The sequence below is a fragment of the Monodelphis domestica genome, chromosome 4 (genome assembly GCF_027887165.1).
Source record: "Monodelphis domestica isolate mMonDom1 chromosome 4, mMonDom1.pri, whole genome shotgun sequence".
Lineage (NCBI taxonomy): Eukaryota > Metazoa > Chordata > Mammalia > Didelphimorphia > Didelphidae > Monodelphis > Monodelphis domestica.
In genome coordinates, this window is record NC_077230.1 from 380717511 (window position 1) to 380733132 (window position 15622).

At 42.6% G+C, this 15622-nt stretch overlaps 1 protein-coding gene and 1 long non-coding RNA gene across 6 annotated transcripts in view; one reads left to right on the forward strand and one right to left on the reverse strand.

Moving 5' to 3' along the window:
• MTFR1L (mitochondrial fission regulator 1 like) overlaps positions 1–12934 on the reverse strand; it is a 19520-nt gene extending 6586 nt beyond the window's left edge. Inside the window, exons 1-4 of one of the 5 annotated variants that reach the window (XM_001368899.5) lie at positions 12413–12934; positions 11303–11395; positions 9644–9748; positions 784–893 (exon numbers count right to left, since the gene is read on the reverse strand). In XM_001368899.5, the coding sequence (XP_001368936.1) occupies positions 784–893; positions 9644–9748; positions 11303–11317 (230 nt within the window). In that variant the 5' untranslated portion in view covers positions 11318–11395; positions 12413–12934. Of the gene's footprint in view, positions 1–783; positions 894–9643; positions 9749–11302; positions 11396–12033 lie in introns of all 5 variants that reach the window. The other 4 variants (XM_016422099.2, XM_016422098.2, XM_007491334.3 and 1 more) reach the window with 4 other exon arrangements.
• The window catches only part of LOC107649043 (uncharacterized), a 35648-nt gene continuing 20916 nt past the window's right edge, over positions 891–15622 (forward strand). Inside the window, exon 1 of the long non-coding RNA XR_008911518.1 lies at positions 891–2315. This is a non-coding gene — a long non-coding RNA (uncharacterized LOC107649043). The remainder of the gene's footprint in view (positions 2316–15622) is intronic.

Genomic DNA, 15622 nt, shown 5'->3' on the forward strand with positions numbered 1-15622 from the left:
TTTTCATCCAAGAAGTACTACATTTATTTTGAAGCTGTATATGAATTAAGTTTCCAAAGTGCCATTCTGATCAGGCCAATCCTCTATTTAAGACATTTTCCAAGGTTCTTCACTGAACACTGACTGAATAAAGTATAAATTATCAGACTCGTTCATACAATCCAATTCTAACTCCTATGTCCAAATTTCTCATTTTACTCCTAATTCACACACTCAGCCAAATTTCAAAGGACTCTCCTTTTACTCCCATGCTTTTGATCAAAAGCTTCAATGTGTAGAATGCCCTACCTTCAATTTCTACCTACTAGTGTCTTTACTATCACTTTCAGATATGAGGACACTCCCAATCTATTCCTTTATGGAAATGGGAGGGCCAGAGAGGTTACACATCAAATGTGTTTCAGCCTTTTTCATTGTATTAGATTAGTTATTATTTTTCCTCCTCTTAAGTAGAAGGCATTAACAAACTTCTTTAAAAAACAAACAAAAAAGCAATTTCTTATAAAATTCTCAGAGGGCCTAGCCCATACCTCTTTTATTCACTTCTGTAACTCAAACTATTTGCATATATGTACATATGCAAATGAGATTGTAAACTGAGATCAAGGACTGTGCTATACTTACCTTTTTATCTCCAGCAATGAGCACAAGCCCTTGTACAAGGTTTGTTGAATTAAGGAAGGCCTATAAGGCTTCAAAAAGGCAGGGAACCTACAATTTTCGTGCCCTTACCAGTCAAAATTCTAGGCTCTGCTGAACATAGGCCTGGTTCCCACACCTTACCTAACTCGAGCATAGGTTTCCTCTTCATCTGCTGCTATCCAGGCTATATCAGCCAAAGTAGGGACAGGGGGCACATCACTCAGATATAGGTCCGAGATGTTGGGCAGTGTCTGTGGAGAGAAGCAAAGAGGCTCTTGGGTGGGGCTGGACCTAATCTCATCGCAGAAACAACCAATCCTGGCCATTTGATGAACTTTTTGCTAGACTAGAAATCTGGTGATATCACAAGAATTCAGAAGAACCACAATATTGTTTTCATTATTAACAACACATTTCTATTCAATGTGAATGCTCCCCCAAAGGTCAATTGGCCCTCCTTGTCCTCACTGTCTTGTTCCTGTACTCTCATGTATCTTTTACAAAGGCCCATCTGTCATACCAGTGAGGGGCACCATACCTTCTTTTATATCTCTTAACATTATTACCTGGATACCACCAGAACATGAGCTGGAGGTTATTTTATGACTGGCCCACCTTCTTGGTCAAAACATACCTTTCTCAGGTGACATTCATGCAATTCATCTGACAAAAATCACCACAAGATTCCTTAAAATAGGAAACTTCCGGTAAACCAACACTTCTCATTGTTCTATTGATAGTGACAAATTAGTGATTCTAAATATCAGGTAGCTTCTGGTCATTTGAAAACATCCAATTGAACAGGAGTTTTTCTATAGAAGCAGTCTCTTACCTCTCAAGCATACAATGCTCTTGCCACTTCCTCCTGTAAATCTTGAAATTTCTCAGACTTGTGAATGTTAAAAATTTCCCCATCAGGGAATTCTCAATTGGAACAATTCCCTACTGGGAACATTCCCCATTTTGACTGTGAGAACTCGCCAGGATCAGAAATGGGAGGACCTCTACTCCACCTGTACTTAAGACTGCTTTAGGGGAGAAAACTCCTTGCTAAACAATGAAAGTACTTGGACCCATGCGTATGATGAGGCAGGGAGTTCTTTGAGCCATGCCTGTTTTTAGAATTGATACCATGGGATGTTAGGTACCTATAAAGGTCAGGCAACTTGTAAACTTGCCAGGAGCAAAGCGGTGAAAATTTACTTAGAGGTTTTCTCTTGAGGGGATTAGTTGCCTCAGCTGTGTTTTTTCTGATTCAAACTTACTAAAGGGAATAAGTCGACCCAGCAGTGTTTTTAGAATGGGCTGTCCTTTGGAAAACGTCTACAGTGATTGGTAGATGTAAGGACTTAGGGGAGGTGACATAGGAGAAAAACCCCTATATAAGAAAAAGCAGAATCTCTTGAGAGGGGAATCCTTTTGGAGAAATCTCTGATGAGGATCACTTGGGAAGAATCTCTTGAGAGAGGCTCTGTAGAAGGGAAGCTCTTGGAGGACAATCTCTAAGGAGTTCTCACTGGAGCTCCTCTGGAGGGAACTCTGTCCCTCTGGAGGCTCTTGAGAGAGGCCCTTTGAAACAGTCTCTGGCTGGAAGGCTCTTTGAGGAGGACTCTGGCTGGAACTCTCTCTGAGGAGACTCTGTCACTAGAATCCTTGCTTAGACAGACCTTGTGGTGAGTGATAAAAGACTGACTGATTGATCTCTCTCTCTTAAGACTCAGGTCTAGGCCATGTTGGCTTAAGGCCCTTCATACTTATTTCCCTTTTCTCTCTTTCTTTAATTCCTCATTGTATTATTAATTAAATTCTCTATAAAACCCAGTTGACTTGGGTACATTTATAATTGGGAATATTTCCCTGGCGACCACCTTATATTTGATTTAAAACCAAGACACTGTAGTGAAACATTTTCTGTGGTCACAAATTTACCCACCCACTTTTATATCTATCACAATTTATATCTTCAACCATTTTAACTCTTACAGTTTATGACCCCAACTCTTTTAACTGCCACAGTTTATGGCATCCACTTCTTTTAAATGTAACACTCCCTCCAAAAACAAAAGACTTTGCTCTGTTCCATTCCTATAAGGCCAGAAAGAAGAATCAAAGTGACCTGACTTTCCGGCCAATCAATACTTTTCCAATGGTCCACAGTCCAGGCCAGATGAGGTGTAGAACTGTACACAAAAGGTGAGGAGTGGACAGCAGGCTGAGTTTCAGTCAGTTTGGCTCCAGGGCCAGATGCTTTTGAGATTGAAGGTTTAGAGAAATCCCTCATTTGCTGAATACTCCCATCTATTTCCCCTGGCTTCCTTTCTTCTTAATGTCATTCTCTACTCAGCTGCTATTAATGCCTTCCAGAGGCCTGGGGGTGGGGAAGGAAGGGTAAAATCTGCTTTAGAACTAGCAAGATAAAGAGTATCAGCAGGTCAGGAAAACTTAGATCTGGCCCAGAAGAGCCTTCTGAACCCCTTCCCCTCAGCACTTTTGAAAAGAAATAGGCCCATCAAGTGACTCATGCTCTTGCCCAAAGAAATCCCATCCTAGGAAAGGGAGTTCAATAGGCGTTTACTCAGAACAAGTTCTAAAACTGAGCTTAAAAACAATCTATTCCAAGGAATCTGTTTTTGATTAAGTTGAGCCACTCCTGTTTTAAGGCCACACTTGAAGATGAAGTTCCTAATCTATCAGCAGTAGAAATATCCTTGGGGATGGTTGGGGGACAGGAGGGTGGAATTGCTTATAGCTTTTCCCCAGTCCTGGCTTAGGTAAGTCACTTGCCTCTCAATAGAATGAAGATGTCCTATCTCACAGGGTGTGAGGAAAATGCTTTCTAAAACTCAAAGCACAATAATAGTCATTTCAGTTATTTCTCAGTCATTCCAACTCTTCATGATCCCATTTGGAGTTTTCTTGGCAAAGATACTGGAGTGGTTCTCCAGTTCATTTTGTAGATGAGATAAATGAGGCAAACAGGGTTAAGTGACTTGCCCAGGGCCATATAGTAAATGTCTGCGGCCAGATTTAGACTCATAAAGATAAGTTTTCCTGAGTCAGACCTAGCTCAGGTCATACAGCTGCCTCAGTATAGCTCCTCCTACCATTAACTAACCTTGATTGGTTTCTTTAATTCCCTGGCTGGGCAATAGTAAACTTTATTACTGAAGCAAAAAAGTTTTACCACAGTGGCATAAGATTGAATTAAGGATATCAGGCTTGCACAAGCTAGAAGAGGTTTCCCCATTTAACCCTGTCAAGGATCAAGTCTTCATTGGCCTTTGCTAGGCATGGTGGAAAGGAAGCATGTGTTGCACATTCAAAGTAAATCAGACTCTTGCCTTGCCATCTTTGTTCCCATTTTTTTTCTGTTGTTGATGCCTTGTTTTACGATAGTAATTTTCAGATACATCTTCACTTCCAACACCCCCACTTTTGAAACAAAGATAATAAGCTAAACAAAACCAACCAAGCCAGTGTCTGCATTTGACAGTATAAATACAACATTGTTAACTTGTGATAGGTATCCTCCCTTTACTGCTCCTAAGAGAGAACAATGGGGAAAAAATTGCACACCTTTAAAGGGGAATTTTTACAAGCCAGTCATCCCTAAAGATTTTCTGACTTCTCACTGGAGCTATAAACAGATGAAAAGAAAGAAAACACCCAAGAGTCATTTTCCATACCCAGGCCCTGTACTGCACTGAGCTCTTCTGACAGGCTGGCTCAGGCATCTATGGAAATTGACATGTGGCTTTGGTTCTCCTGCTCTTCCATGGCCTAATCTGCTGAGCTGTGGAGCTATTACAACCACCCCAACAATGTGCAATGTCATTTCGCAAATACCGTCTGTATTAGAATACTGTGTATTGATTCTAAGGCACAAGAGCAGTAAGGACTAGACAATGGGGGTTAAGTGACTTGTACAGGATCACACAGTGTAATGATTATCTTGGAGATGGTGTCTGTTGGTATAAAGGAGGCTACTATAAGTGAGCAGATGAAGTGATGAAGAGTAGAAGTCTAGGTGGAATGACTCCTACTGTGCTCTCACTCCTGTACTATGCTACAAGGGGTATAACTTGAGAATATGAGGTTCCCCTGAGGTAAATAGGTGATGGGGAGTTGAAGGGAAGTCTCCCCTATCAGGTGATGGAAGGGGTACCCCCAAATTCCTGTGCACAAACCAGCCAGGAAGATAAGACTCCCCCAAGTCTGCTGACTCAGCAGGGGGAGGGGTCTAGATCAGCACTCAGCTATGGCTGATCAGTAGCCTCAGTGAGTTGCTTTCTCCAAACTCCTTTGAATAATTCCTTGCTATCTGACTTTGCATTTTAATAATTTAATAGATACTGGATATTAGGGAAGTGGGGAGTTGTAGGAGAGTCCCCTATTTTCTAACTCTCATGAGGTCCTTCATTCTGCCAGCTTCAGAACCAGGCCATAATTTTACCTCCCCTTTCTACTATCTCTAATACTAAATTAACTATTAGAAGGGTCAAGGAATAAGTAGAGCAGATGCAATAAGGCTGATAGCCACCCCCTTTCCCCTGCCCCCTTGGGCTGTGAGTCCAAGGACCCTCACAGGTCCGATGAAACCAAAAATCTATTTATAGATGTTGTTAAGAGATAAAATCACTCTTCTGGAGAAGTCTCAGGGTTAGTCAATTGGAAATCCTCAATTGGCTCTTGACAAGTCTCTAGCAAGGAAAAGTGCTTCCTGCCACCTTGAGATCCCAGCTCAAAAGCCCAGAGTTCCTCTCAGAGCTCTTCCAGGTCCTTTCTTCTCTCCCATGACCCTCTGCTACCAACTGTCATTGCCTGTCAATCATGTCTTCTTCCAATGTTTCATCTTTTCCTGAGGTCAGATTTGAACCTAGGACCTCCCATCTTCAAGCCTGACTTAAAAGTGCTTTGCCTTTATCACACTTACCTGAATGCCTACTGTATCCTCCCCGATTTAGATCATTGAGCACTGGACTTTGCTTGAGGTTTGCCAATCTGAATTGCTGAATTCCTTGATTAATTACATGTGTTTTTTAACCTCTCTGGGCTTAATGTTCCTTATCTGTACAATGTTGGAGCTGGCCTAGATGGCATGAGGCTCTCTCCAGTTCTAGTTATGTTCCTGGCATCTATGATTACAGCCAACATGTATGCTTAGTGTCCTGAGCTCCATATTCTCTGTAGGCAAGACATCACATGCTTCAAGAAGTAGGCTCTCTTTTGTACACATGCCATTCTAGGATTTGTGCTTGTTGCATACTCTTTATTGTAACTTTATGTACCTTGAACCAGGCCCCATTTTGGGAATCCAAAGGGTGATAACTGCTTGTTGTATGTTAGACTTTACCTGTTAATGATCCTGATGGAAAAACTGAGGCAGCTAAGCTTTTAGGTGAAGGGGAGTACTTAGTCCAGGTTTTTTCTTTCAGACACATATAACATACTTCCTAGCTCATGGTTCCGTTAGACTGTTCTAGGGTCTGACACAGAAAGAGCTGAATAATGGCTTGGAATTTCACTTCTGAGATCAGTGGGGCCAGGAGAAATATTTCCCTGAGAGGCATAGGCCACATGGAATCTCAGAAGATAGAATACAACCCAACTTCTTTTGGACAAGGACCTACTCTATTAACATACTTGACTTTAGTGGTACTAAGATTGAACCAACATCTAAAGGAGCCCATTTGACTTTTGGACAACTCTCAGAGGTAATTTTTCCTTAAAATTTGTCTTTTTCAAGAAGAAAGTGCTAATATGGAGAGAAGGGACAGAGATGGAAGGCCAGGAAAGGTGTACATGTACTGTTGGGAGACCTAGCACCTACACTACCCTTTAAAGGAAGCCAGGAATTCTATGAGGCAGCAGTGAGGCAGAAAGGGACTTGGAAGACCCTTTGCATAAAGGCAAAGAAGAAGAAAGAATGTCCTGCATTTAATTTTCTATCTCCACATTCTTTTCCTCTCAATGGAATATATATACACCTTGAGATCCATTTAGCCATTAAAATGAACTTTTAAAAAAACCCTTACCTTCCATCTTAGAATCAATGCTGGATATTGGTTCTAAGGCAGAAGAATGGTAAGGGCTAGGCAATGGAGGTTAAGTGATTTGCCCAGGGTCACAAAGCTAGGAAGTGTTGGAGGCCAAATTTGAACCCAGGACCTCCTATCTTTGAGCCGATTCTCAATCTAGTAAGCCACCCAGCTGCCCCCCAAATGAACTTAAAGCATAGGTCTGCTCATGTCACCTCTCCTTATTTCCCCCCACCCCCTCCACTAAGTAACCTCCAGTAGCTCCCTATTGCTTCCAGGAGAAAAAAGTCCTTCCTAACCCTCTCCTACCTTTTCAGTCTCCTTACACCTTACTCTCCATCATTTATTCTTTGTTCCATGGCACTGGCCTCTTAGCCAAAGAATAAGACACACTATCTTTGGCTTTGGGCCTTCTCTCTGGCTGTCCCCCAAGCTTGGAAAACTTCCTCATCTCTACCCTCTGACCTCCCCCAGCTTTCTTAAAGTTCCAACTAATATCCCACCTTCTACAAAAAGCCTTCCTTGACCCCTCTTCATTCCTGTACCTTCCCTATTTTAATGATTTCTACTTATCCTGTTTTTGTTTGCTTGCATGCTGTTTCCCCCATAAGACTATAAGCTCCTTAAGGGCAAGGATTGACAAGACTTGACAACTAGATGGAAATGGGTAATAAAAGAGAAGGAAGAATTAAGGATGGCTAATTCACAGCTCCAGTAGAGTAGTAGAGGCAGCTGGGACAGTAGACAGGGTGCTGGGTCTAGAGTCAGGAAAACCCAAGTTCAAATATGACCTCAGGCCTTATCAGCAGTGTGACCTTAGGCAAGTCATTTACTTTATTTGCCTCAGTTTCTTCAATTGTAAAGTGGAGATAACAGTAGCTCCTGCTTCTCAGGGTTGTTGAGAAGATCAAGTGAGATAATATTTGAATAGTGCTTAGCACAGTACCTGGCACATACTAGCTGTTTAATAAATGTCCCTTCCCTTCTTTTTCCCCTATTTCTTTTTAGTGTGCTTCCCACGTAGCCTCCCTAACATAGACTATTTGAGTCTTTTTTTCATCATTGGTCAATTTCCTGTGAAGTAAAACCTCTTATCTTAATTTGTATAATTTTCTTCTTATAATGATCTGGAGCAATCTTTCATGTGATAATCAGTGCTTGTAATTCTCCTGATGACTGTTCATGTCTTTTGACTACTTTTCTATTGGGGAATGACTGATCTTATATAGTTGTGTCAAATCCCTATAAATCTTGAACATGAGACCTAAATCAGAAATATCTGATGAAAATATTTTCTCCACAATCTCTCGAGGATCACTGATAGTGGCTCAAAAATCATATCTTCTAGTTCTTTTGGAATGGATACAGTAAGATCAGTAAGAAGGCTAATATAATAGTTCTGGGACAGGTAACAAACTCAACAAGGGCAGCTAGGTGTTATCACCTTACTTGTCTTAGGCGTAGCTCCATTCTAAGTAGTTTTGTTCAGTCTTTTCTAGCCTGAGGATGATAGCTAGGTTGCAAGCCTGGTTAATGGGAGGTAGTGGTGTGCCCCTGATAGTAATAAGGAAGTTTGGAAGAAGGGAATATTTTTGGAAAAAGAAAATAAGTTCATTTTGAGCTTAGATGTCTGCAATACATCCTTTCTGGGATGCTCAATAGGCAAGTGGGAATCTGACACTAGATGTCTACAATGAGCAAAATCATCATTATTTTGAGTTATAAGGTGATCAGAATACCTTGAATTTCAATTCTTCATGTATTTTAAGCAACTCCTTCCAATCCATTATCACTAGACTTCCTAAATAGTGACACTTCTTGCTTTACATAAATTTGAATCACCCAAATTCGATTCCTGAAGTGACAGAACCCTTTCTCCCAAGGCTTGCCAGCAGCTGTAGCACAGGGGTCCTAAAGTTGGTCTGGTGGGGTCACAGTTTTTGAGGGGGAAGGGCTACAGAATGGTCCACTTCCTAAGCAAACTGGCTTTATTCTTAATAGGGAAAATTAATTACAGAAAGGGGTCTTATTCCAAGTAACTCCTCACAAAGGTTCTAGGAATAATGCTGATGTTTGCATAGTACTAACAGGCCCCTTATCTGGTTTTGCTTTCAGCTGTGAAGCAAATTATTCAGTGAAGCACCGGAGATCAAACATAGCAGTGACTTGCAATCTCTTCTGCTTTCACTTTCATACATTTTTTATTGGGGGGGGGGGGTAGGGGAGGGAACAGACAGGGAAGCTTCAGAGCATCAAGCCAGAGGCAGGAACAGGGAGAGAAAGCACATATATAGGGGCCAGCAGGTGTTAGCTTATATCATTGGTTTCAATCATTCACAGTACGTCTTGGAACTTTTCCCCTGAGAGTATGGAGGCCCTACTGTACCTTAAAATTTCTAAAGTGCTTTAAAAACATCATCTCTTAATCTTCACAACAATTCTGTGATGTAGGTTCTACAAGTGTTCTATTTATGAGGAGGCTAAGGATAGGAAGGAGTTATTTAAAATACATGAAGAATTGAAATTCAAGTTTTTTTCTGATCACCTTATAATTCAAAATAGTCATGACTTTGCTCAGTATAAATATCTGGTGAAACCGAGTATGTCACATTTAAAAAATGTACTGATCAGTTTTGCTAAAATTTTCCTCTTCAAGAAAGGTTTTATGGGATGAATTTTTGGGAGGGGAAAAATCTAGGTAATATAAAAACAAAAATATCAATTAAAATCTATTAAAAAAATAAATGGAAGTTGTAAAATATCATTCATGGAATCACAGATTGGAAGGGACATGTGAGATCATCTGATCTTTTCTATTTAGACCCAAGGAGGTATAAACAGACAATAAGGGGCAGGGCCTTCTGTCCCGTGGCCCAGTAATCTTTCTATATTACACTGCCTCAATGTTGAGACAAATTTGATTTTTTCCCAGCCTGCCTCTGCCAGCTTTTGTGTCCCTTTACCTGAAAGGATGCCCGAGGACATGGCTTCAAGGGGAGGTTAGTCCCAATCCTCCTCACTACGCTTCGAGCAGCCCCATGTGGTTTGTTCTGCCAGATTGGGATAGTCTAGGCAAAAAGAAAAACACAACTCTGTTACTTTCCCCAGAGCCTGGCAACAAGGTCAATTTATAGGGGAAATCAATTTCTCAATAATGTTTGTATATGATTATGAATTAAAATATTTAATTCTAACATTTTAAAATCACTATGTTAATCCTATCATATACCATAGCATTTGCATAAGTATTAGCAAGCCAGCTAGACTAGAGTTTGTGAGGAGTGATATGTAACCTGTCTGGAAAAACTGGCTGTAAACAAAATGTAAAATCCTTTAAAATGCTAACTAGGGGATTTTATGTTTTATCTTAAAGGCAACAGGGAGTGACTAAAACTTCTTTAATAGGGAATGACCTGGTCAGATTTGGCTGTAGGAATATCAGTTGAAAGTTGTGAGAAAGACAGACTGGATTAAAAGAGAACAGTTAAGAGGCTACAGAACCAGGTAACTCTCAAAAGAAAGAAAAAAGGCAGGAGAGTTGGCTTAAGGAAAGATAATAAGCTCTGTTTTAGACTTGTTTTGTTTGAGATGTCTAGCAGGCAGATGGAAATGCAGTCTTGGAGCTCAGACTAAATAACAGGTATGGGGCAAGAAGCTGGAAATGGAGCATGGCTGATGTTCCTACAAAGAAAAACCAGGAAGGATCAGGGAGAAGTGTACCAAGAGAATTAAAGCAGAGAAATATCAGTAAAACCCAAGGACTATTCAGAAAAAAGGATTTGCCAGGTGTCAGAGATGCAGAGAGGTCAAGAAAAAGGAAGGTTCAGGAAAGACCATTGGGATTTAATAGTAAGAATTATGGTGATTTCCTAATTATTTGCATAGTAGTTATAGAAAACAGACTGAAAGTAGTTAAGTGAGTGGGAAATGAGAAAGTAAAGGTAGCAAATACAGAGAGCTTTTCCTAGGAGTTTGTGAAAGGAAAGAGATATAGGATGACAGCATTAGGGGAGGGTAAAGACAATGAAAATTTAAGGGAGGAAGGAAGGGTCTTTGCATGTCCTAATGTAGCAAGTGAGAAGTCAATGGATAAAAGTTAGGAAGAGAGAAGAAATGACTGAGCTTCTGGAATCAGGGACACAAATAGAGAGGTTAGTGTTGGCAGTTAGGGTCACCTCTTCCTCTAAAATTGAAACAAAGAGGGAAAGCACAGAGTATGCCACTGCCATGATCAAAAGAATGGAATGGGGAACAGAGTGAGGGAGAAAGTGATAAGGTGTAAGTGGATTGAAAATTAGTATAGGGGTAGCTAGGTGGCACAGTGGATAGAGGCCAGGCCTGAACTCAAGAGGATTTTGGTTCAGGTATGGCCTTGGGCACTTCCTAGCTGTACCACCCCGGACAAGTAAGTCCTTAACTCCAATAACTTAGCCCTTGCCCTTCTGTCATAGAATTGTGAATAGAAATGTTAAACATAAAAAAAAAAAGACTGGAGTATGATTAAATTTTATCACTTCTACTAGTGGAATCACATAGCATGTCTGTCCTCCCTTATGTTACTAAACAGATGGAGTGTTCTTTGTTGCCTCACCCTGGCAACGATGCAGATGTGTACAACTTACAGAGTCTGTTTCCATCTCCGATATCACAGCTGGCTCCCACCTGGCAGGGCTTCCTCATGTTAGGCCATCTTTGGGAATAGCAGGTCTCTCCCACTGTAAAGCAAGTCCCCAAAAGGCCACTTAGTGCCAATAAACATGAATCTTCTGGAACCCCAGTGAAGTAGTGAATGCTTGACCTAATACTAAGGTCATCTGTGTTGGATTTTTTGCAATATTGCCTTTGTGAAACCAGGCCACTTTATAATGAAGATAATATTGTAACAAGAGCTCAGCTCTGCAAGCCTGGGTTAGACTGGGAACTCTGGGTGATTTTAGCAACTTGCCTTTAGCATCTCTAAATTACAGGTTTGGAATTTCTGGGATGTGGGGGTGGGGAGTAACCCCTTAGCGTCCTGATTCAAATATTAAGTTAATAACTATGGGGAAGAAGAAACTCTTCTATTGCAGTGAGGGAAAGATTACTTCGAGAAAGTAAGTCACAGTAACTGGGAATTTAGTGGCCCTTTGGTGCCCTCAACATTCTCCAGGCAGTCCAACGAGAGGACTTTGGCATAGCCAAGTGGAGTGAAAGAACTTACTGGTTACAGACCCGGGGCAAGGGAAGCTCTCTGAGATTTGACCTCCTCCCCTTATCCGGGCCCAGCAGCCATAGGCCCCATCCCGCAGGGCTGTCATGGGATGAAGGAGTAGGAGCCCTTTACAAACCCCAACGCCCTGGGTAAAGGTGTTACCAGACTAAGCGCTACTTTGAGGAGGAGCCGGGCCGTTATCAAACACAAACAAAGCTGGGGCCACCGAGTGCGGGTGCAGAGAGGGCTCGGGGAGAGGCGGCCCCGCGGTCACTCACTCAGAGCGCTCTGAGCCCGCGGCCCACAAGGTCAGGGGCAGTCCCGCGCGCCGCCCGCCTGCGCTCGGGATCTCGACTCAGCCCCAGGCCGCTGTTCGGCCTCGGGCCAAGGAGACGCCTGCTCGGGTCTTGGGGTTCCGGCGGGCTTGTGGTGCAGAGGCCCGCCGACAGTCCCGGAGGCGCTGGGGGAAGGGGCGGGCAGCGGGTTGCGCCGGGGGCACGCACGGTGCGGGGTGACCGGGCGGGCGGGCGGCCTCACTCACCTCTCGGCTCCTCCTCCCTCAGGGCCCCGGACACGGCCAGCCGGGTCCAGCGCTCACTTCCCTTTCCGCTCGCGCCGTCCCGCGGAAGTGGTCCTTCACGCCTGCGCACTGCGCCATCCTCCCCTCCCCCTCTGAGCTCCCGGTTCTCCGGGAAGGCCGGGCAGTGGCACTTCCCCCTCGCCAACGTCCACGGTCTTATTCTAGAGGGCGGGGTCGTGACCATAGGGGAAGAGCACGTGAGGCGTAAATAGAGGAGGCGGAGCCAGGCTCGGAGCAAAGCCACGCCCCTTTCCTGGAAGCGCCACCCTCACCGAATCATCCTGCTACTCCGAGTGGTTGTCCCGGCCTTTGCCTCCTCACCGACTCAGCTTCACGTCCTGGACGAGATGGATAAGACTCCAGTTACAGCTCTCGGCCTTTCAGGCGGGCCAAGTCTTCCATTCATTTCCACATGTTCGAAAGTGGAACGATTTGAGAAAACAGGCTCCCAGAGGTTTCCTGAGGAGGCCAGGGTCTGCCCACTCTCCACCACGTACATCTTGGTCTGCCAACGGAGCGGGTCCTACTCTGGGACAACCCCGTTAGTTTCATCCTTCTTTCCCTTTTGCAATACTAGCTCAGCCCCAGGGGCAACCGTAGCCAAAGCTTGCCCCAGTCCCACAGCCCTGTACTCCTAGCCATCTCAGCTCATCTATCATCTTCCTCACCCCCTTCCATCCAAGGAGTCACCCAGCCCACAGTCTGTGACTGGTGCCAATTTCTCCTCTTCATATCCACCCTCACCCACCTTAGTTCAGGTACTTCTGAATCTCCTGGACCACTGAGTCCTCCGACTGGTTCCTCTGCCTCCACCCTTTCCTTTAATAGGGATTTTCAAGCTAAAAAAAGTCCAAGATCATTCAGTGTAACCCCATCATTTTAAAGATATGCAGTCTCTGCATTTGCTTGTGTTCCATATGCCTTAATTGGGCTAGCTATATTGCTGCTCATCCTTCTCTATGCTGAGGCAATGAAGAAAGAAGAGCTTTTAACTCCTCTCAATAGCACTTAGTAACTTCTTCCACCCTACTTCCCAGTGAATCTTTGAACATACACTCCCTCCTAGACTGTAGTTCCTCATTTCTTCCACATAACAGTTGCTTAATATTTGTCATTTACTTGTTTGAATCTAGAACTCTTTTGCTTCTTTTTGGCCTAGATTAAGAGGGCAGGGTTGTCCTTTTACCATTTCACCCTTTCTTAAATGATTTACTTTTGCCCCTGGGAAATAATTGTGAAGTTACTCTCATTCTTTTAGTTTTCTGCCCCTAATCTAGCAGCTGTCACAGCCCTGACCTAAGACCCCTTAATCCCATTTTGGGTGTCCCAAAATACACTAAAACCTGGACTATTCACAAACCTTCATGACACACCAAGAGGTCACTATTCATGGATGCCATCCTGTCCATTCTCTTTCCCAGGCACATTTCCCTGCCTCTTCTATTCTGTTTCAGTGAACTTGGGTCCACTCCTGCTCCCTGGACACATCCTCAGACTCAGAATTCTAGGTCAAAGATAAGATTCAGTCATGAACCACTTTGAGTCCAACTTCCTCATTTTATAGATGACAGAAAAGAATATCAATAATTTACATGGCATTTTAAGGTTTGCAAAGTGCTTTACATCAGGAGGGAAGGAAGCAGCGAATGAGAAGAAGAGTAAAAGTTGAGGACATGAAAGGATATTTAATTCTGAAAACATAAACTGAAATAATGCTGAAGAAGAGTAAAAGGTAGAGAACATTTTAGATACAAACAGTAGATAGAAGCAGGGTGAAATAGCAGAGAATGCAAAAGTATGAATGATCTTGCAATTATGTCATGAGTGCTTGGGATAGCAAAAAGAGAAGGTTCAGAAGAATGGGCCCATTACTCAGGAGAAGAGGAAGATAAATGATATCTTAACATTTATATATCATTTCACATACATCATCTCATCTGAGCTTCCAACAGTCCTGAGACTCAGGTTACCTTAACTATGGTTACACAGTGAGGCAGCTAGGTGACACAATAGAAATAGGAGTAGAATTGGACTTGGCATCACAAAGACCCATTTTTCTGATTTTGAATCTAGCCTTGATACTTACTAGTTGTGTGACCTTGGGCAAGTCATTTAACCCTGTTTGTCTCAGTTTCCTCATCTGTGAAATGAGCTGGAGAAAGAAATGGCTAACCACTCTGCCAAGAAAACTCCAAATGGAGTTTTGAAGAATTGGATACAACTGAATGAACAGGGACAGGTTTGGCCCTTTTTTCACCTCAACTCTAGTCACTACATTGTGTTCATAAGAAAGTACAATTAACCCTATTTTTCTCATTTTGTCCCTGCTGTTTCTGCCAAAGAAGTTCTAACTGAACCAGAAACAAAAGAACAAAAATGGCAAATTAGAGAATTGAAACCTGACATAAAGTGGTAAATAAGAAAAGACTCGGCCACTCTTGATCAGTTCAAGCTGCCAAATTCCAGGGTACATTTTGTTCTAGTCTCAGAGGGTAGAAGCTGTAAACAGATCCCATTGTGAGAGATGGAATAACTTGCTAGCAATGAGAGCTCTCCCAAAGTGAGTTGGGTGACTCCCCCTTTCTTGAGGGCTTCTCTTAAAGATCATACATGTGAGTCCATGCCAGGTATGTCGTAGCACACATTCTTAGTCTGGTAGGGGTTGGACTAAGTGACTTGGTAGTTCCCTTCCAATTCCAAAATTTGATGGAAGTCAGGTTTTGACTATGAATGATTCCACATGGGAGGTCTATTAACCCAGTCCTATTCAGTACAATAGCCTCTAGGAATGTCACTGGGAATGTTTTGTTTTCCTCCTAAAATAATCAACAAAGTACCCTGCCCTCCCTCTCTATAGGGATAGTCATAACCAGAAAGAACTTAATGTCATCTTGTTCCAACAATACAAATTTGGAGCCCAAAGACTTACGTACAGTATCTGTTCTACTTACCTCCATTATCACCTTTCTTTCCTCATTTGTATAAGGAAGAGATGTGATTAGAGGATCTTGGAGGTGTTTCTGAGCTTATGAAAATTCTTCATTTAATAGGTTACAAAATTGAAGGCCAAATGACTTGGCCAAAATCAGAGTTTAAATTGATATAAGAGATTGGGGAAAAAAAAAAAAGATGGTATTGGAATGACTGTTTGTTATTGTAAACAAGTTGCCA